The 23,618-nt window shown below is 36.5% G+C and overlaps 3 protein-coding genes across 5 annotated transcripts; 2 read left to right on the top strand and 1 right to left on the bottom strand.

The window, feature by feature from the left end:
• Positions 1,703–18,177, top strand: LOC18792061 (gibberellin 2-beta-dioxygenase 2). Of its 3 annotated transcripts, none has more exons than XM_007222463.2 (4): positions 1,703–1,713; positions 14,561–15,118; positions 16,191–16,554; positions 17,675–18,177. In XM_007222463.2, exons 2-4 carry the CDS (start codon positions 14,739–14,741, stop codon positions 17,942–17,944), a joined length of 1,014 nt encoding a protein of 337 aa, XP_007222525.1. In that variant the 5' UTR covers positions 1,703–1,713; positions 14,561–14,738; the 3' UTR covers positions 17,945–18,177. The 3 variants fall into 3 exon arrangements, with proteins under 3 accessions (XP_007222525.1, XP_020409904.1, XP_020409903.1); XM_020554315.1 differs by lacking the exon at positions 1,703–1,713 and adding an exon at positions 10,756–10,766; XM_020554314.1 differs by lacking the exon at positions 1,703–1,713 and adding an exon at positions 14,472–14,490.
• On the top strand, positions 2,792–7,444 carry LOC18789016 (beta-glucosidase-like SFR2, chloroplastic). Its single transcript, XM_007226902.2, has 10 exons — positions 2,792–3,034; positions 3,759–4,131; positions 4,284–4,422; positions 4,699–4,865; positions 5,052–5,273; positions 5,484–5,652; positions 5,756–5,989; positions 6,086–6,235; positions 6,351–6,480; positions 7,004–7,444. The coding sequence occupies exons 1-10, from the start codon at positions 2,863–2,865 to the stop codon at positions 7,213–7,215; spliced, it is 1,968 nt and encodes a 655-aa protein (XP_007226964.1). The 5' UTR covers positions 2,792–2,862; the 3' UTR covers positions 7,216–7,444.
• On the bottom strand, positions 19,017–23,125 carry LOC18788228 (alkaline/neutral invertase A, mitochondrial). The gene is made up of 6 exons (XM_020554313.1): positions 22,030–23,125; positions 21,112–21,277; positions 20,646–20,857; positions 19,993–20,486; positions 19,819–19,867; positions 19,017–19,666 (listed from the first exon to the last, which is right to left on the bottom strand). Exons 1-6 carry the CDS (start codon positions 22,822–22,824, stop codon positions 19,340–19,342), a joined length of 2,043 nt encoding a protein of 680 aa, XP_020409902.1. The 5' UTR covers positions 22,825–23,125; the 3' UTR covers positions 19,017–19,339.

The raw sequence follows: 23,618 nt of genomic DNA, 5'->3' as shown, positions 1-23,618 counted from the left end.
AAACACTGCCAATTGAAGATCAAAAACCCATCCTTGTTCAAGATTTTGCTCCAAATCAATACACCATCTCCCAAGAAATTCACGGATCACACTTTCTAAATTAGAACGGGAAACAGGGAACCACTCAGAAAATACAAAAGAAAAAGAGCCAAAACCGCCATAAAAAGCCCACACAGACGGTGGCGTTGGTTGAATTAGAAAGCTGCCACCCAGAAAACCAGGGAAGGGACTGTTTTTAGGAGGTGACTGCTCAGAACCTATCTAAGAAACCCTTCTTACTTTACATTATAAGAGATCTTTTTGCCGCCCATTGTTTAAAGATTAAAAATGACCTCCTTAGGAGGATCTCTTATAAAAGCGAAAGAAGGCAAAGAAACAAAGGACACTCAATTCATCAATCAATCAAAAAAAACAAACGAGAAAAAGCTCACTTGAATCCCAAGAGAAAAACAGCTTTAGATCAGAATTCCAAAGTTCAGATTTAGAAAATAAGTCTTTTGAAAACGAGATCCCTCTCGTTACAAATTTGGTTCAGCAAAAGCCAAGACAAACATAGTTTGAGTTTTCACAAATATGAAAACCTCAACAAATTTTACAGCATAGTTCCAGCCTGCTAAATCCTCGAGAATAGCCACTTCTGTCCCTTCAAACTGAAGAAGCTGCAGTTCTGCCCGCTCAAATGTCTCCCAAAGCTTGAAGTAGATTGAAGCTCTGCCAAAATTGAACTTTGGTATCGATTTACAGCTGAAGCCAAGCAGCTAAAGTTGTTGACAGCACAGTCCAGCACAGATGTACCCAGTCCAGCCCGGATCAGAAGTTTCTACCCAGGCAGAAATGGGATTCCAGCCATCTTTTTGTCTTTCTAGAGTTGATTTCTCCCTTCTTAATTTTGTAAAAGGCAATTCTGCCTGAAACAGTCTACTTTATTATTATCTATTCTGGCCAGAACAACCATTTAATACTGAGATAAATTATGAAAGTCCTCACTAGTCTGAAGCAAGAAAAGAACTTACTTGGGAGATATTCCTCACCCAAATTCACAATCATTTGTTTTAGAAGTCAGTAACTTGAGGCGCAAGTTATCCATTCTAAAAATAAGTCTGCTGGGATTTATATTGCTAGCAGTGGCACGCTCACACACTAAAGAAAGCTGACTTGTCGACCAACAAGTGGTCTCCAAGCCAGTGGGGAACTTCGCCCTTCCACCTCAGGAGTAAACACGCAAACGGGTGAACAACAGCATAAACTGACTGAAAGGTTTTAAATATTCTCGATGATTTTCATTGAACAATCGTGTGATAATTATATACAATGCTTTACTTGGTGTCTATGCAAAGGATTTCCTATTTTAGGCCAGAATCAAGTCCTTGAGAGACAAGGAATATATACAGCAAATCAATGAAATAAATATGAATAAAACAGGAAACTAAATCAAGCCTCATTACCAACCTTGTGATATATTTTCGGGTTATTACGGATCATACATACAAGATTTTCCCATACTTGCAATTAATTATTTTAAATTATTTTGTGTCATTCCAACTACCAATATGCAAGTCCCAACCTCCGGTCGCTCCTCTTCTTTAAAGTTGATCAGATCAAATGTGAAATTTCGAATTATGATACATGTTTTCAACTCCTTTGAGTCCTGGAATTAGAAGAACTGAAGGTGAGTTCAATTCCAAGGGAAATTGGAGAAATGATCCATTTGAGGTACTTGGGATTGAAGCATAGCTCCATAAAGGAGCTTCCAGAAGAAATAGGTTGTTTGTCTTGTTAAAGGAAAGAAAATAAATCAATGATCTGTTATAGAGAGATTGTAGGAACTGAATGTAATTATTATATAATCAGTATCTATTTACCTAGAATAGCCATTCCTTGTCTATTCTAGGACCCTTCTATGTTTTATGCTTTTCCAAATTTTGTAGACACATACAAGTTCGAATCCCTCTTGCCCCATTAATAATCAATTTAAATCCTTTTATTAATTTTTTTTTTTTAAAAACAATATGTTAAGTTTCATATAGGTTATAATATTTTAAAAAGCACCCAAAATAAAATTAGGAGGTTCATCAAACTAAATACACACGTCTCTTATAATATAAAGCATAACAACATCATTAGTGAAAAGACGAATACTAATGAAACCATCCAACGGCAAAATCATCCTTAGATTAGGGTGGGTTCTAACCTAATGCAAGTTCATTGACAATTAGAAACTCGGTGATATTTTTTTTCTTCCTGAATTTCACCACATTAAGTGGAAATTTGCCGACAAAGGCAGTAATTCAGTCACACATAATAGACCTAAAAATCATGACTCGAATAACGAATAACTAATGTGACATGGTAATGGGGCTTATAGTTGAACTAATTAAGAGTATTTATCCATACATCCTAGGTTCCCCTTTTCTCCAGTATCACTTTTATTTTTATTTTTATTTTAAAGTGATATGGTGCATTCGGCTTTTTTCTCCTTTTGGTGGTTAGGCATACTTACACTGGTTGGGCCTTCATGGGCTTTTTACTCAGAGTTTAATTGGGTTGGGCTGGCCCATTAGCTTCATTTTAAGGCCTCAAGGCCCAGCCAAGAATCCAATGAAACAATCAAAACACCTCCACGCTCCATCCGTCATTTCAAGCGACTGGTAGTCGCAATCGCCAACTCGCGTGCACTGAAGTTATACACGAGCTGCCACCCGCCATTCAAATTCCGTTACGACGTAGTTAACTGTGTCTGCCACGTGGACGACTTATACGGGTCCATACGATTACCCGATAGGCCTTTTTATATCATTTCAAACGAAATAAATTAATAATTTATGCTCAGTCCTATTGTTTGGGCACTGATTTCAAGTAGAAATGGCGGTTGTAGCTCTGTTCGTGTCGGCGACGAAGCTCGCCGGACTGCTGGTTACGGTCACAGTTGCCGCCAATGCTTTCTCTTTCTCACGTTTCTGGAAGAAGAATCTGCGGCCGTTCCAATCGCCGATCGATGAGTCCGACGAGACTCTTGCGGACTTCAATCTCGGCGGTACTGTAATTTTTCCCAAGCTGCTCACAACGTAACCCTAGTTCTAATCATTTTGCTTTATAATCTGCACAAACTTGAAGTTTTGCTTGTTTATTTGTGGATTAAGTTGGGTGAAGAAGCTTAAATTTTGTGGATTAAGTTACGAACAGAAATCTTGGCATTGCTTTGTATTATATATGTTAATGATGCTATTATGCTTCGTGTTCAATGAGGTTGTGGTAGCTCATAGTTAATGACAGCCATAAGCTCTACTGGCCGCTGATTTTTACTGATAATGAATGGATAATATGCTCCTCACTAATGACATCTTATCTTATCTTATCTTATCACTTTCCTTTTTTATTTTGTAATTTATTTGTCATTAGAATTAAAGACAGTTGGTGCTGTGCTTATGTTCATCCATATTTGTGGAACTTAACCAACCAAACATTCACTAATTATGAGTTTGGTCACTTTTTTTTGGGTGAAATGGAGGTTGAGGCTTGAGTTTGGTCACTGAAAAAACAAATCGAAATTTGAAATATATCCCGAAGTTGAGGGAACCATTCTATATAAGATCTTTATATATATATAATATGTGGTCATGCCAACTGTACTTAACTATTCTGCTTGAGTGGGGTTCAAATAGAGTGAGACTTGGTTGATCAGATTTTCAGAACTCAGAAGCACTTTTTTTTTCGGATTTGTTTATCATAAAAGTATTCCGTTATGTGATCATGTGCAGAATGGGAAGATGAGTTTTTCTTCGGGTTGGCAACAGCTCCAGCACACGTTGAAGACAGGCTAAATGATGCTTGGCTCCAGTTTGCAGAAGAAGATCCTGATGACAAATCAGAGTCACAGGGGGAACTGCAAACCACAGATGCTATAACGGGTTCTGCTAGTGGTGATGGTGGATCTCAGCCAGTTTCCTTATCAGGAAAAGCTACGAAAACAGATACAAAAAGGAAGCCTCTTAAGATAGCTATGGAAGCCATGATTAGAGGGTATGAGAAGTATATTGAAGGAGACGGAGGAGAAGAAGAAGAAGTAGAAAAACCTGTCCCAGACGAAGATTGCCATCATAATGTAGCTGCATGGCACAACGTTCTGCACCCGTAAGCCTCACTTTTCAAACTTGATGACTTGAAATTTAATTATATTTCAAAACAAGTCATGCTTATTTCTGGCTCTCATTCTGCTCTGAAATTTATCGATTTCACATTACTGATGTTGTCTTGTGGGTAATGGATTCTTGAATTGATCTCAGAGAAGAGAGGCTAAGGTTTTGGTCTGATCCTGATACAGAACTAAAACTGGCTAAAGATACTGGCATCAGTGTCTTCCGAATGGGAATAGATTGGTCGCGAATTATGCCAAAAGAGCCGCTCAGTGGGTTAAAGGAAAGTGTAAGTCTGATGCTTACTGTTTATGCACTTTCTAAGCATTTGGTACACAATGATGCTTTTGGGGGAAATTTAGATAGGCAAAGAAATCAGGAATGATGCTGGATTTTCTTACCATATGGGTTCATCCTTGCCTAACCTTTTCATAAAGATATAATGCTGACAAGTTAATGAATATTTGCATTGATGATCTTTTCAGGTTAATACGCTCTGTTGGTTCCATTTTAATGGATTATCATTATAAGTTTGACTGAATTCAGATGTATCTCCTTTCTTTAGGTTAATTATGCAGCATTGGAGCGATATAAGTGGATCATCAACAGGGTTCATTCATATGGAATGAAGGTGATGTTGACTCTGTTCCATCACTCATTGCCACCTTGGGCTGGCGAGTATGGAGGGTGGAAAATGGAAAAAACGGTTGATTATTTCATGGACTTTACAAAGTGAGTCTTCCTTTCAGTGGTAGAGTTGCCAGTTATCTTCTGAGGTTCTGATTTCTTTCACTGCTTGCTAGGCTGTCTAGATTATGCTAGTGCTTATCCTGTTTTCTTATCATGTAGCATTTCTTCTTTCTTTCCTTTTTTTTTTTCTTCCTTAAATTTTGATTCCTTGATTCATTCTTTTTTCAGGCTTGTTGCTGACAGTGTATCAGATATGATAGACTATTGGGTAACATTTAATGAGCCTCATGTCTTCTGCATGCTTACTTATTGTGCGGGTGCTTGGCCTGGTGGTCATCCTGACATGCTGGAGGTTGCCACTTCTGCTCTACCAACTGGTGTTTTCCAACAGGCCATGCATTGGATGGCCATTGCACACACAAAGGCCTATGAATATATCCATGAACAAAGGTTTCTCTGCCTCATATAAGCTCTGGGAAAGAACAATTGTTTAAAGAATATAACAAGCGTGATCGTGTGTTCTGATTGCCTAATTAATTGACTACTTTATAATGCCTTAGTCCTTCCTGCTAGGGATGGTAGTGCGACTTCTTTATTTTATCATTAAGTTATATCCTAAAGTTAATTACTTGACTGAACTTTTTGTTTTATCTTCTTCAGTTCCTCATCAAAACCAGTAGTTGGAGTGGCTCACCATGTCTCATTTATGCGACCTTATGGTCTCTTTGATGTTGCTGCTGTTTCACTGGCTAACTCGTTGACTCTGTACTCATATGTGGATAGTATTTCTGACAAGCTGGATTTTATAGGCATAAACTACTATGGACAGGTTTCCTCACCTCTCTTAGCAAGTAAACTGACAGTCTTTTGCTGCTATCTCCTATATATAGAGCAAGACGAGTCAACTGTAACATTAATCTTCTGCCCTTCAGGAAGTGGTGTGCGGTGCTGGACTGAAGCAAGTAGCGACTGATGAGTATAGTGAATCTGGACGTGGGGTATATCCAGATGGCTTGTACCGCGTGCTGCTTCAGTTCCATGAAAGATATAAGCATCTAAATGTACCCTTCATGATTACTGAAAATGGGGTAGCCGATGAGACCGATTTGATCCGTCGGCCATATCTGCTAGAGCATTTGCTCGCTGTTTATGCAGCCAAGATCATGGTTTGATTCTCCATTGCACTTCTCAGTTGTTTTTGAATTAAATATACCTTTATTTGGCGATGATGGGTGTTATACGCTCCTACGTTTGACTTATAGGGTGTACCTGTGCTTGGGTACCTGTTTTGGACTATTTCTGATAACTGGGAGTGGGCAGATGGGTATGGTCCCAAGTTTGGACTTGTTGCAGTTGATCGTGCCAATAGTCTTGCCCGGATTCCACGTCCTTCATACCATCTATTTACTAAGGTTAACGTTTTCCTCCTTTCTTGCTCAAGTTTATTTCCCTATTCTGCTTGTTCCCCCGAAACACAGCCCTGATTGTGCTCTTGGTTAAAAGTTTGAGCGTATGTTTTCATTTCAGGTGGCGACAACGGGTAAAATTACACAGGATGACCGTGAAGGTGCGTGGAATGAGCTCCATAAAGCTGCTAGAGCACAAAAAACACGACCATTTTATCGGCAAGTTAATAAACAGGGTCTGATGTACGCAGGTAAACCATGAAGCTTAATATTGTTTTAGTTTCAAGTTACTATCTCTTTCCTCAATTTCATAATTTGTTGTCCACTATTTTCCTTTTCTTTCCGTCTTCAATCGAGACGATGGATGAATTTGCACAAATAATAAACTTTTTTCTATCCAAATATCCACACTGAAAAGAACATCTTGGGGGCAATATCTGAGCCTCTAGGTACCATTGGAAGCCGGTTTTACGAAAAGTTTTTCCCTAGGTTCTTCTAAAACTTGAAATTAGAGCAAGTTTACCATGCAATTACATCAGTCCTCAGATTGGTAGGTGAATGAAGCTACCCAAGAAAGGAGAGGGCCACTTGGATATGGACCCTCCTTCCGCACCATATAATACTGCAACTCTCAAGAACCTTGAAACTTGTCTTGTGCATGAAGAAGTTCACATTCTCCATTTGTGATGGTGCTCATCTTTTTTTTTTTAATTTTTGTTTTCTGATATTCTATTGATTAATGGATATCTTTTACTTTTCATATTATTATAACAGGAGGCCTCGATGAACCGATACAGCGACCCTTTATTCAAAGAGATTGGCGATTTGGTCACTATGAGATGGAAGGTCTTCAGGACCCCTTAAGTCGCTTCTCCAGATTCATTCTCCGGCCCTTCTCCCTCATAAGGAAACCTAAAAAACACAACTCGTTTTCCAGTAAGTCGAAAACTAAGACCCCTGCTGCAATGGAGGAGTATCTTTTGTGATTCTCCCCTTAATTTTGGGCCAACACTGTTATCTCATCAACTTTTCATAGATTGGTTCCTGTAATGGACATAAATTTCATTAGACATTAGTTGTAAATAAGAACTATAGATTTCTGTAGTGACCCAACTAGAGAAATTAATTACGTATGTGTAAGAGCATTTACAATGGGCTCCCTAAATCACTTTTTTAGCTAAAATTTAGAAAGGAATTGTAAAAACCCACCTCCAACCATGCTCTTTATCCAGCTCTTAAAATAGGGAGATCTCTATAAGCTCCTAATCTGAGGAGAAGAAAAGGACTCCTAGTGACTTCCTATAATTAAATGCTTATATATTTAATATTATTTTAAGTATTTATTTAATGTTAACTATTTTTTATTGTTGCTTTTGTGTCAACACTTTATTCAAAAATTGAATTAAAAAATATTAAAAATATTTATGACTCTTTAAACTAGAGAGTATGGTTGAAGTTAAAATTTTATAAAGAGCTCCTAAAATAGATTTCTAGTGTTTTTAGCTAAATTTTAAGTGAAAAAATATAGAGCATAATTGTGGATGCTCTAAGGAATTACTTTTTGGCTATGTTGCACCGATACTCCTAACTGGAGGGGTATGCTCGTATAGTCCAATACAAAATTTCCTTTTTTGTTGGAGTTTAAGTGCAATGGCAAAAAAAAACTTGCATGGAATGTGAATAGCACTGTTTTACTATTCCCAACCAATAACATAATGACACGTAGAGAAGTTATTCTACATCTCATTACGTTATTAGTCAGAGACAACAAAAAGTATTATCTCCATTACATGAGAGTTTCTCTAGTGCAATGGGCATCTTTATGATGGGCTATGACTTTGATGAAATCTTCAGGTCCATTTATTTCATATTCATGACTCGTTCTTATCAATCTAGATTGGACCCAAGCTGCAGTTGACGTGGTCAGTTTCCTGAACCCCATGTCAATAGTGTTGGGGGGACCTTTTCTAAATGACGCCATTGATTATGAATCCAAGGCCACAACGTCAAGGACTGGGGCGTACAAGGGACCCAACAAATCGTTTTCAGGCGTTTGAAGAAAAATAATAATAATAGGGAAAACGAAAGGGCGAAATCTTGGTCAAACAAAATATATACCAATGAATTCGTGGAAATTTTGAATGAAATGAATTTCTTATGGGTGACGTTCTTTTGCATATATGATGACGTTCATCATACCACACATTTCGTTTTAGTTTGTAATTCCTCATTTTGAATGTGTGTTCTAGAAAGAAATTGATGGAGCAATGTCACATATCATGCAAATTCGATTGGTGGACGGGTGGAGCGGCTGACGGGAAGACTTGAGAAAAATACTTGGACAATTTATATTAGATAAGGCAGTGCACGTGTGGCTCAGTATTTTTTATTTTTTATTTGGTGAAGAAACGGGATTAACGTCCAACAAAGAAATTAAACAATAACTCGGTATTTGGTCTCTCGTCACTATCAAAACTCAACAGACATCGAGTATTTAATTTAAAATCAATTAATAATAAATGAAGAGACACAAAACATTATATATTGTAACACAAGTCTTAAAAATGTTAATGTGGACTAGATCATTGATTAACTGCAACCATATACTTAAATATATAGTGCATATTAATAATTCGATAATTTAATAACATGCCAAACCCTCTAAATTCTAATAAACGAATATTTCATTTCTAGCATACTACATTGTCTCCATCAACGGTGGAGTAAGGATTTCATATGTGAAGGGACCTCTTACAAAATATTCATAAAAATAATTCAAACTCACAATACATATATAATGACATCTTTACACTTTTTTTTTGGTAATCTATAAATTAATTGAAAGATTCATTGAACCCAATAGAGAATAATTCAAACTTTTACAAACCCTAACAAACCATAGGCAAAGAGAAAACAATAAAAAATAAAGAGAAAGATTAACAATCTTAATTAAGTAAGTCAACCCAATTGAAACTTGATTTGGCAAAAAAAAAAATTTTGAAATTTGAAAATATATTATATGGATAATAAATAGCCACAAATCTAAAGAAATGGGTGAAAATGACTCTTAGATTTGAAGGACTTGTGTAAAAAATAATAATATGTATACTAAATTTTTAGAAAATTGATCCAAAACTGAAAAAAAAAATGTAAACTTAAAGAGAAAACCCTATAAATATTAGAAGTATCATAAAGATATTAATATATAATATTTTTTTAATATAAAAATGAGAGGGGGCTCGGGACCGCACTGGTCCCTTAGTGGCTCCGCCCTTGGTCTCCATCTAATGGCTTCAATCAAGCACCGTGTTTTTGACTTTTGATGTCAATGACTTTATCAATAACTAATTTTCAGAGCATTAAAAGGCACCAAAATAAATCATCATATGTCTTGACCATCTTGATTGAATTTGTGATTATGATTATGATTATATAGGCTCTCTCTTTTGTTTTTGTTTATGTTGTGCTTATTAATAAAGCAGAGTTAATAGAAAAGGGATCTCCTCTGAAAAGAAAAAAATGAATTAAAGAAACATTTCAAAACCTAACTTGTCGTAGATGATGATGGTATGGTTTTCAACAAATTTGGCATACATCATCATCAATTGGATATGGTATGGAAAATTCGTGTTTATCTTAAGCTTTGTGTTTGAAGTTGAAAAAAATATATCCATATATATATATATGATAAAGACACCCACATGGATCGATGCATCTTAATCATGTGTGAATAATTTTCTCAGTATTTTCTATTCATGATTGGCCGTTTGACAAACTCAAAGAACTTGTTATTTTTGTTCAGTTCATGGCTTTTAATATTTTTGGCTGGTCATCGATTCAGTTAATCAAATGTGTTAATTACCAATGTTTAATTACGACGGGATAAATTGGGAAAACCATCCCAAGTTTCAACTAGTTTTAAGGTCACAAGAGTAGCTAGGATAATGGATTATCTACTTGTTTTTGACATTGCTTTTATGGCATGTTTACTCAGTTGGAATGACAGAAGTAAGGAATTAGGGAATTAGGAAATTGAAATTGGATCAACTATTCCACCTAGTCGATTAAATTTTTAATTTTTAAGGTATTTGATTATATATTTTAAGGTGAAATTCACACTTTTTTTTTTAAAATTCATTATGCATTAATAAATGCGATAAAATTTCATCTCCTACTTTGTCTTCAAAAGTAAACATGTTCTTCTACTTCTTTAAAGGTTAAACTCAAGTCAAGCTCAAAAATACTAGAAAATCCTTTAACTTGTACAGAGACAACTCCGATTAAAAATTAAGAAATTTACCAAAACAAGTAGGAGGAGGTAACAAGTCAGTTCCTTATATGTGCTGATAATGTAGAGATGGATTCATTTATATATTCAATCAGTTTCTATCCTTTTCAAGGAATTTCATTTTGATAGGAGTTGAATTAATACTCATCCTAGCTAGCTAGCTATAATCAACAACCTCCATCTACATAATAGCTAGCAACCTAGGCTGATCTCATTAAATTGCACAAGGGACTGGTCACTGGTGTGTGTGTGCGCGCAGAACCAGTTCATAAATTTCTTAAAATAATAATAATAATATTTGACTGTTTCATATTTTAGTGACATGTGAGTAAAAATTTATCTTTTTTTTTTATATTTTTGATGAATTATTTTTGTATATATGTCAAACTGTAATTAATATGAGGAATATCTCCGTACGGGAAAAGAGAGAAGCAGTATAGTTGCTACAATGCAATAGGTTTAGAATTGGAAACTAAACGATGGAAATTAGTGCATGCAATTAAGTAAGTGGAATACGACCCAACTACCAATCTTTATAATTAAAAAATGCATGCAGAAAACATATATATACATATTTCCTTCTTTTGCTTGCTTGCCGTACAGGAAAAAAGTCTTCTTTAAGCTCCATAGATGAAAACCATATCAATTTTTTATTTATTTATCACAATATATAATGCAAAGTCTAATCTGCCACGCATTTCCGTCACTGTCAAAACCGAAACTCGGTCACGGAAGGCATATTGGCTCTTCACTACCCATATATGGAACCTTCTTGTTTTGCTTTTTGTCTACAATTATACATTTTTTTACTAGCTGTCTACACTGAATCTTTGGTTACTGGGCACACATAATTGATGTCACAAGTTTGATTTGGTCACAAATGGGCAGCCACTAGCATTCCTTCATGCTTTTGTTCATGTCAAAAATGCTCATATTGCCATCACCTGGTCACATTATGGCTAATTTTCAACTCGAAAGCAAATCAATGCACTATTTATACACATGGTTTGCAAATAAAGCCTGTTGGTTTGATAGGGAAATGACATTATAGCACTTGTTGGACCGTGGAAAATGATTGTTAACCATCAATGTATGAATAGGTAGTAGTTATGGTTCACACGTCAATACGCATAATCAGTGTCATCTCTTGAGTCATTCATTTATTTATATCAATTTATTCATCTTAATTTATGATCGACACGCATGATTCTCGTCAATAAAAGTACTCCAGCCTTAGTTTTTTTTAATATATATATATATATATATATATATATATATTACCATGACTTAAAATGTTGAGGTATCTTCTGTGGAATAATTATATGTTTCATAATTAAATTAAAAAAACATTTTTCCACACACGACTTTTTTAAATCAATCAATAATATATACACACATATACAATCAGAGTCAATAATAATGAATATGATACCTTGTATGATTCAGTTAATGTATCTCTTCCATACCGAATAATAAAATTGCCAGTTGCAAAAACATCAATATCTTGTCGAGAACGACTGCAAATCAAAAGATGAAAATGGTTTTTGAGGCACAACTTCATGCGTACACAGATTACATTATTTTATATTGATTATAAATAAAAAAAAAAGGCATTTAAAATATATAAATATAATAACAAGGCGTGAAATCAACAATATCCATATATCACATTCAACGACCGTCTCCATCAAACACGAAAATAAATAATAACTTGAAGAAGAGTCGGATTGAGACATCAACTTGGTCTTTGCCTTCGAACTATTGAATCAAGAGCATGTGTGGGTCTGACGATTGCATGGGAATGCAAATTAACACTGCTTCTGTTGCATAGAGGTCAACAACAACTACCATTGTTATTTCAAAAGCATATCCATATTTGTTAAGAAATTAAAGCTCCGGTCAAATCATCTACGACATTTAACTATTCATAGATCACTGATAACTGTTGATTGATTATGACCACATTTATAATAGTTGATTGAATCTAAATCTTATCATGCAATTCATCAATCAATTATAATAAAAATATATTACGCTCTGACGTGGCTTGATCAGAAACGTTTTGCACGTAGATTACTTTTTTGATTTGTATAGTGATTTTATTTTTATTTTTTCTAAATAAGAAACCTTTTAACCTTGTAATGTGCATATTGTGGTGGCCGCATATCGAGTTATATAAAGATTTTTTGATGCTTCATGTTAAATAACCTGTCTAACTACAGGGGAGAAAACGACTTCCCATCATGTTAATCTTACTCACCATAGAAAAGCTAGAATCAACTTTTAACAAAATCAAAAGATTCATTCCCTTAATCTAATTAAAACTTTTCTATCAAGTATGTAAGAAAGCAGCCACTGTAATTAACCCGAGCGTTTTGCACTATCGAGTGTTGCAATCTTATTATAGAAACTAATGATAAAGAACATCATTCTAATTTAGATTCGAATGTAAAATAGTGTGTAATAAAACCAATTAAATAATTCGATATGTTGAAATATAATCTAAGTGCCAGTTTGGCATTGCTGTGCTATGAAAATAATCGCTGTTAGATTTGCTGTGAGAGAAAGTAGTTTGGCGTTTGGTAAACTTTTTGTTAAAAGTGTTGTTGGTATTGATTCCCGCATAATCATTAAACTCAGCGTCTCTTCGAAACTGATTCCTGCATAATCAGAAAATGAAAGCACCTCATCAACTGCTTTTTCTTATAGCTTTCTCTCACAACAATTTTTAACAATAAATGATTTTCTCATAGTTTACCAAACGGGCTAGATTTTCTAAAATTTTAAAAAAATCACTTATCACCCCAAATAAACAGTGCCAAACGGGCACTAAAAATGTCAAATTCTAAACCATTTAAAATTCCTAATCAACCACTCAATTGGTCGTCCTCACTTCCCCTAAATTCTAAGCATGAACATTAATATTCCATCGATTTGGGCATGGCCAAGACTTGATGAATCATGAGGATGCCTTGAACCTAGGTCGAGAAGCCAGAAAGAATTACAAGTCGTGGTCAATTAAAGATGGTGTTAACAACAAACCAAAATGGACCAACACTAATGTCTAGTATTGTCTTTATCGCGATTAGACATAGAATGGATGGATGGATGGATGGATGGATGGAAAAATCTGGGAGCTGAAGTCGGTACACCTTGGGATAAGAGTTGTTGGCCAACAAAAGGTTACAATAAGTTTTGTTCTTTTTTCTTTTATTACTTTTTTAGCCAAAAAAAGGTTAAAAGTTTAGATGATCACAATACGTGGAATGTCATGCTTGTTTCCTTGGAAATATGCACCCAAACCCAAGCTTGATATGAAGTCGACACACATTGGTAGATGTTCAGCAATTATAGAGGCATGCCAAAGTGTGGTAAATGTTGTCAACAAATTACAATAAAAAAGAAGAAAATAATAAGAGATTTGACCACATGCACACTAGCAATCTGAAATCCACCCACCACCAATTACTTTACTTCAATGTATGACAGTTGGATTTGTTCGAATGGGATGAAAGATAAAGGATATACGTTGAGGAATGTTTCTAGAATTTCCAAGATACCAAAGTTCTAATCCAATTTCACTTTCTTTAAATCTCATCACATTCTACTCATACATCATGAATTTGAGCATCAACAAATGAAATTTGGGTTGCATATTACTCATACACACGTAGGGATTTTTCTTTGTAGCTTCCTTTTGGGATGAAATACTCATTCACACGTCTTTCTAACAAATGCTAGCATCACCCAATAAAGCTAGTGAGATGATTCAATAGGAAAAGAGCAGAAAACCAAGTCAAGGAAAGAGTGCACAATTAAGTCAACCTTCTCGTGTGACAGAAATTTGCTAGTTGTACTTCACCCAAAAACAAGTCGACGATTCCTGAATCCCCAAGTAACCCTTTTCTTTAATCCCAACCGCTTACATAGATTCTCTCTCTCTCTCTCTCTCTCTCTCTCTCTCTCTCTCTCTGCCCATAAATACCCCATCAAATATCGCTGCCTCTCCAAACTCTCCCCCTACAAGAAAACCCTCCTCTCAGCTCTCTCTCTCTCTCTCTCTCTCTCTCTCTCTTTTTGCACACACAAACCAAACGCTACACAAAGTGTAAGACAGCTATACTAGATTAGACGCCCCATCATCTTTCTCTTCTTAGTTTGTAACCCATATCTCTTAGATTATTAGATATTTGCAGCTCCAAATTAAGCAAATTTACAACCATGGTGGCAGCCTCTCCAAACCCAATTCACAATGAAAAGATCGAGGCCATTGAACTCCCCGTCATCGACCTTTCGGCCGAGAGGTCCCAAGTGAGGAATCTCATTGTCAAAGCTTGTGAGGACTACGGTTTCTTCAAGGTCATCAACCACGGCGTCCCTCAAGACATTGTAGCCAAACTGGAGGAGCAAAGCCTCAGCTTCTTTGCCAAAACAATGGCCGAGAAGCAAAGAGCCGGGCCAGCCATTCCCCTCGGTTATGGCTGCAAGACCATAGGCTTCAATGGTGATATGGGAGAGGTTGAATACCTTTTGTTCAACACAAACCCAATCTCCGTTGCTCAAAGATCCAAAACAATCTCAAATGAGCCTACCAAATTCAGGTACATCAATTATTTATTTCTTTACATTTTTTTTTGGTTCTTTTTGCATGTTTTAGTTTTATGCTTTTTTACCTCCTTGGGTTTTTCATTCCTTATGATGAAGGTACTTTTTAGCTAGAATATATTAAATGAAAGACGGTCGGGGGAAGGGGCAACAAATTTTGGTGTAGGGTTAGGGACAAACTGTTCATTATTTACTAGGCATTCACTCTTTTTCCCATCTTGGTTTTTTTCTACTTCTTTGAATTCATTTCAATTTCTCTGCTTGTTCTCGGTTGTTTTTATTTTTGAATGACTTCTTCTAGCGCATGTTAGTAGAAATTAAAATGAAAAATAACAAGAATACTAGTCATATCACCTTGTGTATCAGAAGTGAGATTCATTATATTAGTGGGCTCCGTAAATAAACACGAAGAAATGTAATAACCATTTTTCACGTGAATTGTTAAAATCGTACCAACTTTCAAAGGTCACATGGGAACTAATCTAGGGAGATGATTCTCTCCTGGATGATGGGATAAGCTGTCAATTAAATTGTAGAATTTGAAGAAAAAAACAAATAAATTTAGGATCTTTTAACACAAGCACATATTTCCCACACGCAATGTATACGGCGAGTGGGGGAGAGGAGAGCTGCATGTGTTTCTCCATTATTGAATTAGGAAATGAGAAGAGAGTGAAATCCAGTACAATACTGTTGCACTATTATAATATTGAAAATTGGGAAATCAGAATGACAAGTCAGAGGCAGAGGCAGAGGCAGTGGCAGTGGCAGTGGCACATCAAGAAACGTCTAATCATACCAAATAAAAAAAAAAACTAAATTATTATCATTATTATAATTTTATTGTTGGGTTTTTGAAAGAGAAATATGAATTTTAAATGGGCCTAAAAAGGAAACAGCTTCCAGAATTAGATGGAAGATGCCCCAGTCAGTTGCAATGACTTTATTATTATTATTATTATTATTATTTTAAAAAAACAGAAGAAAAAGAAAAATGGTCGGAGTCAGAGTTGTAAGTCTGCTTGCTGCTGATGAATTGAGTGGGTATTTTTGTGGTACATTTTACAGCTCTGCAGTGAGTGGGTATATTGAAGCAATGAAGGATTTGGCATGTGAGATTCTGGATTTGATTGGTGAGGGATTGTGGGTCCCAGACACATCAGTGTTCAGTAGGCTGATCAGGGACGTCGAAAATGACTCCTTTTTCAGGCTCAATCACTACCCACACCATCTAAACAAGGACTGCACCAGCAACATCAACAGTAGCTGCAGCAGCAAGGTTGGGTTTGGGGCGCATAATGACCCTCAGATCTTGACCCTCCTCAGATCCAACGACGTGGGTGGCCTCCAAATCTCTCCACAAGATGGGCTGTGGGTCCCTGCTCCGTCTGACCCCACTGCATTTTGGGTTAATGTGGGTGACCTGTTGCAGGTTGGTCTCTCTCTCTCTCTCTCTCTCTCTCTCTCTCTCTCTCTCTATTCATGTCCACATGGCGAAAATAATCATAACAATCTTATAAAGGATGACTGGAAACTGAATATTGAATTGATTGAAAACTGACTGAGAATTGATTTGGGTAAATCACTGCCATTTTGACTGCATGTAAGCTTTTGTGTTGATGGTGAAGTGGGGGCCCACCATATCAGTCCATAACCAATCAGAGTTAGTTGTGGGGCACGGGGGGGATTCATGACTAGACACTGGGATAATTGAATGACTAGCCAGCCAGATGGAACTGAAAAGTGGTTTAGTTGGTTGGTCAGTATGCCATTTATGGGCTATTGGGTTGGGCAGCCTAGATTCTCTCTCTTCTCTCTCTCCAAATCCAAAGCTTTCTTCCTAAACTTCTCTGAGGAATATCATAACCACCTATTCAGTCAGTCATCAGTGCCATTTATCATGTTATGTTCCCTTTGGTTGGGTCCTTGTTAAGGATACTTCTTCCTTTGAATATATGTGCTTGGAATTTGTCTATGTGATTCGGATTTCATACATCTCTCGTCACATGATTAAAGATGCGATCGATATAGATATAATAAAAATATAAAACCTGTTACAGTAAACTTTTTTCTCAATATAAAATAGCGTAAAATCCTTGATCGTTGGTAATAATAAATTGACTCATTGTAAACTTGATGAATAGGCATTCCTCTAGTAGACAAATAGAAAGAAAAAAAGGTAGTCATAACGTCTTCCAAAGTAGCTAAAAGAACTTTAAAAGAAAATAAAAGATATGGTTGCCATAACTTCTTCAAGGGACGCCAAGATGCAACCTAAGAAAGGTGCTCATTTAAGGTAGTCATGTTTTGGGATAAAAGATACTTCCTTTTGGTCGGAGAAAAAAGAAACGAAAACAACTACTCATACATAATTTAAACTTTTTTATTATTATTTTTTTATATTGTGGAATTACATAATTGAAACCTTTTTTTCTTTTTTTCTTTTTCACTATACAAAAATATATAATTGAGACTTTTCTAAATTGTATATGCTTCTAATTTTTTATTAATTAGTTTTGTTTTATCCAATAATTAATGTCCCTAATGTGAAGGCCATGACAAATGGAAGATTTGTGAGCGTGAGGCACAGAGCTTTAAACAACTCCTCCAACTCCAAGTCAAGAATGTCCATGGCATATTTTGCAACTCCACCCCTAAATGCATGCATCAATGCTCTTCCAGAAATGGTCACACCAGAGAAGCCTCGTCTCTACAAACCCTTCACTTGGGGTGAGTACAAGAGCACTCTTTACTCTCTCCGCCTCGGCGACACTCGGCTTAACCTCTTCAGAGCCTCGACAAGCGATGAACTTGCTTCGTAAATTAAGGGGGCAGCAATGGAAAGTAAAAGAAAATAACATAAAGGCAGTGAAAATATGAAAGCAGCTTCTGGTCAAGTTGGTTTTTTCTTTTTCTTTTTTGGGTTTTTCGAGTTGCAGTTTTACCTAAAGTCTTTCATACTCAATAGTTGAAGTCATAGACTTTGTACTTAGAAATGGGAAAATGTCGTACTTAAATCATCAATGAAAATAAGAAAAGTTTTTCTCTTTAAATATATGATCGTTATTTAGATAAATTACTCAAATGTCCTCAAACTTATATCTAAAACCTCACTAAAACAATGATTTGTGGACATGTTAGGTTTCTGAGGTGTGTGATTTATTTAAATTTTGTTGTGTTTTAAAAAAAGTCAAGCATCTTTCTTGGTGCAGTTCTCGAGAGAGGAAGAATTGTTGGTGTATGCACGGGGGACTCACTGTACAATCAATGGACCCCCCCGGTACGAGAGTCCAGCTCATGGCATAGATAGAATAATGTTTGGTAGTTGACCAACTATGAGACCCTTGGTCCTCCTCCTCCTACCTTCATTCTTTCATTCATGGATGACGGACTAGAGGCAGACTGCGCCATAAGTTAACATACAAGTAATCTTCAAAAGGGTGGGGTACATCGTAGGCATTAAAAAATAGTTCCTGCTTTTCTGTGACTGTGGATGAGAGAGACTTGCTAATTCTGGGTGCATATATATATACAAGCCGTCACGTGATGTGTGCTAAACGAGAAAGACATACCTAGTTCGGGTGCATACAACTGGTCATGTGATGTGTGTTAGATGTAAGACTAATGTGGTATTGTCCCTACACAACACACACAATGTGCTCCCCAACTGCTTCCTGCAACTTAGCTTAAGGCGCGAGAAGGTGTCTCTGTGTAACGTGCTATATATATACACACAAACCTGCAATGCCTTTCAGCAAAACGACTCATTTTCCGGAAATCTATTTTTATTTTTATTTTTCTGTATTTTGCTTGGATACGATCATACGATTCAAGACAAAATTCAAGTTTAAAGTGGAATAATCTTGAACTAATCTTGAACTCGGACAAACCTAATTTCGATCCACAAAATGAAATAAGAAAAGCAATTTGTTAAATCGTCTAAACAGCGTACATGATACATGGAATTGTTGAGCCATAAAAAGATAGGCTATATGGGCTAAAAGGCTCTCCTAAAACTCAGCCTTTCAACCACAAATCAATCTGTACTTTCAATCAATGTTCTACAGAATATGTATTTTACACAAGCTGGCTGTTAGTGAAATTCTAATGCCTTTTCTTGTTTTAGACCAAGTCACCACCAAATCATCTGGTATGGTTTTATTAGTTACCCCACCACTGTGCCAAGAATCCCTATGAGCATAAAGAGATCCTTCTCGCTAAACAACAATCTGAGATTTTGCAGCTAAGCGAGAACACTTCTTTCGACCGGTTTTGGTGAGTGCACAAACACAAGTCTCCAGAAGTTCATAATCCTCCTCCCACAACAACAACGATGCCTTCTCAGGGTTCTCCAACAGCATCTTTGAGGTTAGGTAACCAGCAATCGTCCACGTCTGGAAAAGGCGGGATTGCTTGCCTATAAATCTCCCACTTTTCGTGTCGTAATATTCAGGCCACTGATCCGCAGAAAGCCTCTTCTCTGCCAAATCCACTGCCTTTTGTGCTAACTCGGTCCTGCCCATCTTGATGCAAGCCAAGGTGAACTGAAATAATAACAGAGGACAGTTACAGAAATCAGATAATCTGGATGCGGAATACGGTAATAATAACTCTCCCAAATGTCTGGATCCCTCCCACAAAAAGAACCCAATAGAAAGGGGAACAATCCAAAGAAACTCGTTGAATGAATCAATACCTGCCATAGGAGTGTTGGCCAAGACCCACCATTATGATATGACCATGGCCTACAAGTGAAGACAATCAGTGCATAAGTAAAAATTTCAACCGGGAGAAAAAGCTACGCATCTAGTCAGGAAATTTGCAGAACAATGTGGTAGTAATAAAGAAAATAAAATTTTGAGAGCCTCACGTATTCTTTGGGTCACCACCAGTAATTATTCGCCATTCTTCATACTCCAGAGCAGGGTAACAAATTTTAAGGGGCATTTGAGCCACGAAATCATCCCATTTGGCTTCAATCAAATTTAAAATATCCTCATTCTGTTTGTGGGTACCCAGAGATGATACAATAGACCAAAGATTTCCAAGTGTGAAGAACCTAAAATCCATATGAGCAGGTTGTAGATTGCCAATGAGGAAACCACCTTCCTCAGGAATCCAATCAACTAACCAAGATGGAATTTGATCTGGATAGATATTGAACTTGTTGACAGCATCTGTAGAATATTCCTCCGTCTTGTAACGATAAATCTCGTTGATCTTCTTCATATCCACCCAATAATATTCTCTCATATGAAATGAGAGTGCACTAAGTCGGTTATTGATTGCAGCCACCAAATCTTTTGTGCCATCATTGACAATGAGCATTTCACGGGAGCATCTTAGAGCTGAATAGAACAGCGCCTGTAAAATCAGATTTGTTAAGTAAATAAAACCAAAGGCAATAAGAAGCAAGCAAGATGATGGGACAAATAAGGAGGAAAACACAGGGCAGCATCCAGCTAGGAGCCTAGGATATGACATGTACAAAGGCACTACACATTTTTAAATTTTCCAACTTACTTGGATTTCAAGAGGGTGTCCATGAATACCCATCCGTCTATCAATCATACAGGAACCATCAGTGACTAACAGGGTAGGAAACATGTCAAATCCATTTTTTAAACACAGATTAAGGACCAGCCTTATGCCTGTCTGGAAATCTACCCTTTCTTGTAATGCATAATCACCAGTGATCTTTCCATAAGCTCTCAACAAGATGATCCACCACAACCCTGTCAAAGTAGTTAAAATAAAAATCAAACACTATTTATGCCTATTCTAAGATTGTAATGTCCATATGCTCTCCTAAAACTATACCATGAAAGATTGTTTATTGAACATCAAGAATGCAGCACTTAGCCCAACCCAAAATGAAAAGAAAACAGAAAAAGATATGCAGCAGTTGAGCAGCTATAGGGAAACTCTAATAAAACTGAACTATTACTTTACACATGACACAGCGACCAGCAAAATACAATTAGATTACCTGAATCAACAGGTGCAACACGGCCAATGGCTGATTCACCAAAATCAGGATCTAAAACTTCCTCAAATTCTCCATTCATCCCATCAAGAGGTACAGTCTTAACTTTAAAGCTTGCCGGCATCAACCCTTGCCCAGGGCTGTGGCAGTCAACCGTCTTCTCCCAGCTCTAACAAAAGACCAAAACAAAGTTAATTAGATGAGATGTCAAAAAAATGTGCCAATGCTCAATGAGGAATCAAATTTTTACCAAAACATATTTCAACAGCATGCCAATTTCTGTTTTTACATCACCATAGAGGTATCGATTAAAGTAACAAACTGGTAAAATTTCCTATACAAGGAAAGCAAGGGACAATGAAAAAAATCTCAGAATCAACAACTCTAGCAACAAAATTGAATTAACATTGGTTCAAGAATTTTTTCTGGGAGAAGAACAATTTATAGCATTATCATATTAACATGACTGAAAGTTGTTTAGAAGACCTAGTGTGAACGTGTAGTTCACCAACAACAAATAACTTAGTATTGTCATCAGCGATTTTCAAGGAAAACAGAGATACCTATATAATCAGATAAGTGGCTTCAATGACTCCAGAATCATTTGGTGATCCCATTTTGTAAAATACCTTTGTACTTTTAAATGCTTTGTTGAACATTAAATTCTGACATTTTAAAAAGAACCATTTCTTGTAGTTTTATTAGAGATCCTACATCATCAACTGTGTTAAAAGTACTAAGTTCTTTTAATGCTCCAATTGTGGATAAAAAGTATTATATTACTTAGAAATAGAATTCTTAAACTGTAAACCATATGATCCACATGAGAAATGTAAATTCCACCAACCAATTACATTCAGAAACTAGTGAAGCTAATGACAACATAACATTATGTGAAACTGTTAAAAATCATGACATTACCTGTAACTGCAAAGTGTGAAGCAGAAAATTCTTGACAATATCAGCTTCTCCATTGAGCAAGAAAGCGAGTGCCGATGGGACAAAGTCTCGAATGAAGACCTGATCGTAATTGAGCGGTGTCTTGTCAGCAGGATCAGTAGCAGCAAGAGTTCCGACTGGATTCCCACAATAACTAACAACTGAATCCCGAAGCAAGCTCCAGGCTTCCTTTTCAATATCAGACAGCTCTCTCTCATCCTTGGTGTCATTCAAACCCTTGGAATTACCTATATTTACATTTACATTTGAGCCATTAACCTCTACCCTAGACTCTTCTTCTCTAACTACATCACCATGATCTGTCTCAATCTTCTCTATCACCAAAGGTTTCACATTCAACCCACCTTGAATATAAATACTTTCGAAGGAGGTTTTCCCATTAACCTGAGTTTCCACCGAGGTCGAATGGTTCCTAATATCGGACGCTACATTTGGGATGACTAAAATACCCCTTCTACTACTACTAGTATTACCAACACGACTAGTCGTCTTGCAAACCCTAGTCTGACCCCAATTCGAATCGGAAACGCTAAAAACCCTCCGATTCGGATCAATTACACGTATGTACCCAACAATCTGAGAATTACAGCTACGTTTTTGTCGTCTCGATTGTAATTTCGACAAATTATGAGTGACTATGTCGTTCAATTTCGGCTGCGGTGAACCGAAAACTGAAGAACTTCTGGAGCCATAGCCCATGAGAATTCTACAGCATGGCCTCATGGTATAGATTCCAATACAATTGCTACTACTCATTCTATGTATATTACACTGATCAATTAATCACCTAATTTTTTTTCCTTTTTCTTTAAAAAAAAAAAAAGCAACTTTGTTCTAATATTCAGGCTCTGTTAATCTCGGAAAAATTAGAAAAACAGAGAAAAGATTGAGTTTATATGTATATACAGAAGAATTATTATAACAAAATTATACAGAGATTTCAAATTTGAACGTAAATGGAAACAGAAGAGAACGTTACTTACAGTTGATCTGAGCCAAAAGTTTGAATGAATGCGAGAGAGAGAGAGTGCGTCTGAAGCAATTTGCAGATGAGGAAAGCGTGCTGAAGGCGGAGGTTTTATAAGCACGGAAAAGGTAAAGTCAGTTGGATGGAAATATAAAAATGGAGGTTGTGTGGCTGTTAACTACATTAATAGCCCTGCACGTGATAGGTCTATTGCGAAAAGGGACCCAAAGGGGGATGTATAAGCAAGGGTAAAAGTGTCTTTCCGATGTTCATTTCTGAAATGGATCAGATTGTGGACCCACAGTGTTTCGGTCTTTAGAATTTAAAAAAATGTGCGGAAATCAATAAAGCGCGCGTTTGGGGGTTTTTTATTTTTGTACTACGTGGGGATCTGCGATTGGCCGGAAGGCGATGTTCCAACAGTGACGGAGAAAAATCTATACGGAAACGCGTGCGAGGTTTGAGGTATTTGACCAGATATCTTTTTTTGGTCAGAAATTGACCAGATATCTTCCTCAACAACCGCGTTTAAAACCTAACTTCATTTGGGCCAAGGAAATTGGGCTTAACATTAAAGATGGGT

Source organism: Prunus persica, chromosome G1, assembly GCF_000346465.2.
Source record: "Prunus persica cultivar Lovell chromosome G1, Prunus_persica_NCBIv2, whole genome shotgun sequence".
NCBI classification, from domain to species: domain Eukaryota; kingdom Viridiplantae; phylum Streptophyta; class Magnoliopsida; order Rosales; family Rosaceae; genus Prunus; species Prunus persica.
The sequence above is the reverse complement of the archived record's forward strand: the minus strand, read 5'-3'. Positions and strand labels throughout refer to the sequence as shown.

What these genes read in the sequence shown, in the direction of transcription:
- LOC18789016 (XM_007226902.2), top strand. Translation starts at nt 2,863, where the DNA reads ATGGCGGTTGTAGCTCTGTTCGTGTCGGCGACGAAGCTCGCCGGACTG. An exon ending in TGGCACAACGTTCTGCACCC is followed by an intron (nt 4,132 to 4,283) that starts GTAAGCCTCACT and finishes AATTGATCTCAG; the next exon opens with AGAAGAGAGGCTAAGGTTTT. An exon ending in GCATAAACTACTATGGACAG is followed by an intron (nt 5,653 to 5,755) that starts GTTTCCTCACCT and finishes TCTGCCCTTCAG; the next exon opens with GAAGTGGTGTGCGGTGCTGG.
- LOC18792061 (XM_007222463.2), top strand. Translation starts at nt 14,739, where the DNA reads ATGGTGGCAGCCTCTCCAAACCCAATTCACAATGAAAAGATCGAGGCC. An exon ending in AATGAGCCTACCAAATTCAG is followed by an intron (nt 15,119 to 16,190) that starts GTACATCAATTA and finishes TACATTTTACAG; the next exon opens with CTCTGCAGTGAGTGGGTATA. An exon ending in ATGTGGGTGACCTGTTGCAG is followed by an intron (nt 16,555 to 17,674) that starts GTTGGTCTCTCT and finishes CCTAATGTGAAG; the next exon opens with GCCATGACAAATGGAAGATT.
- LOC18788228 (XM_020554313.1), bottom strand. Translation starts at nt 22,824, where the DNA reads ATGAGTAGTAGCAATTGTATTGGAATCTATACCATGAGGCCATGCTGT. An exon ending in TTCACACTTTGCAGTTACAG is followed by an intron (nt 21,278 to 22,029) that starts GTAATGTCATGA and finishes GTCTTTTGTTAG; the next exon opens with AGCTGGGAGAAGACGGTTGA. An exon ending in GGTGGTGACCCAAAGAATAC is followed by an intron (nt 19,868 to 19,992) that starts GTGAGGCTCTCA and finishes CTTCACTTGTAG; the next exon opens with GCCATGGTCATATCATAATG.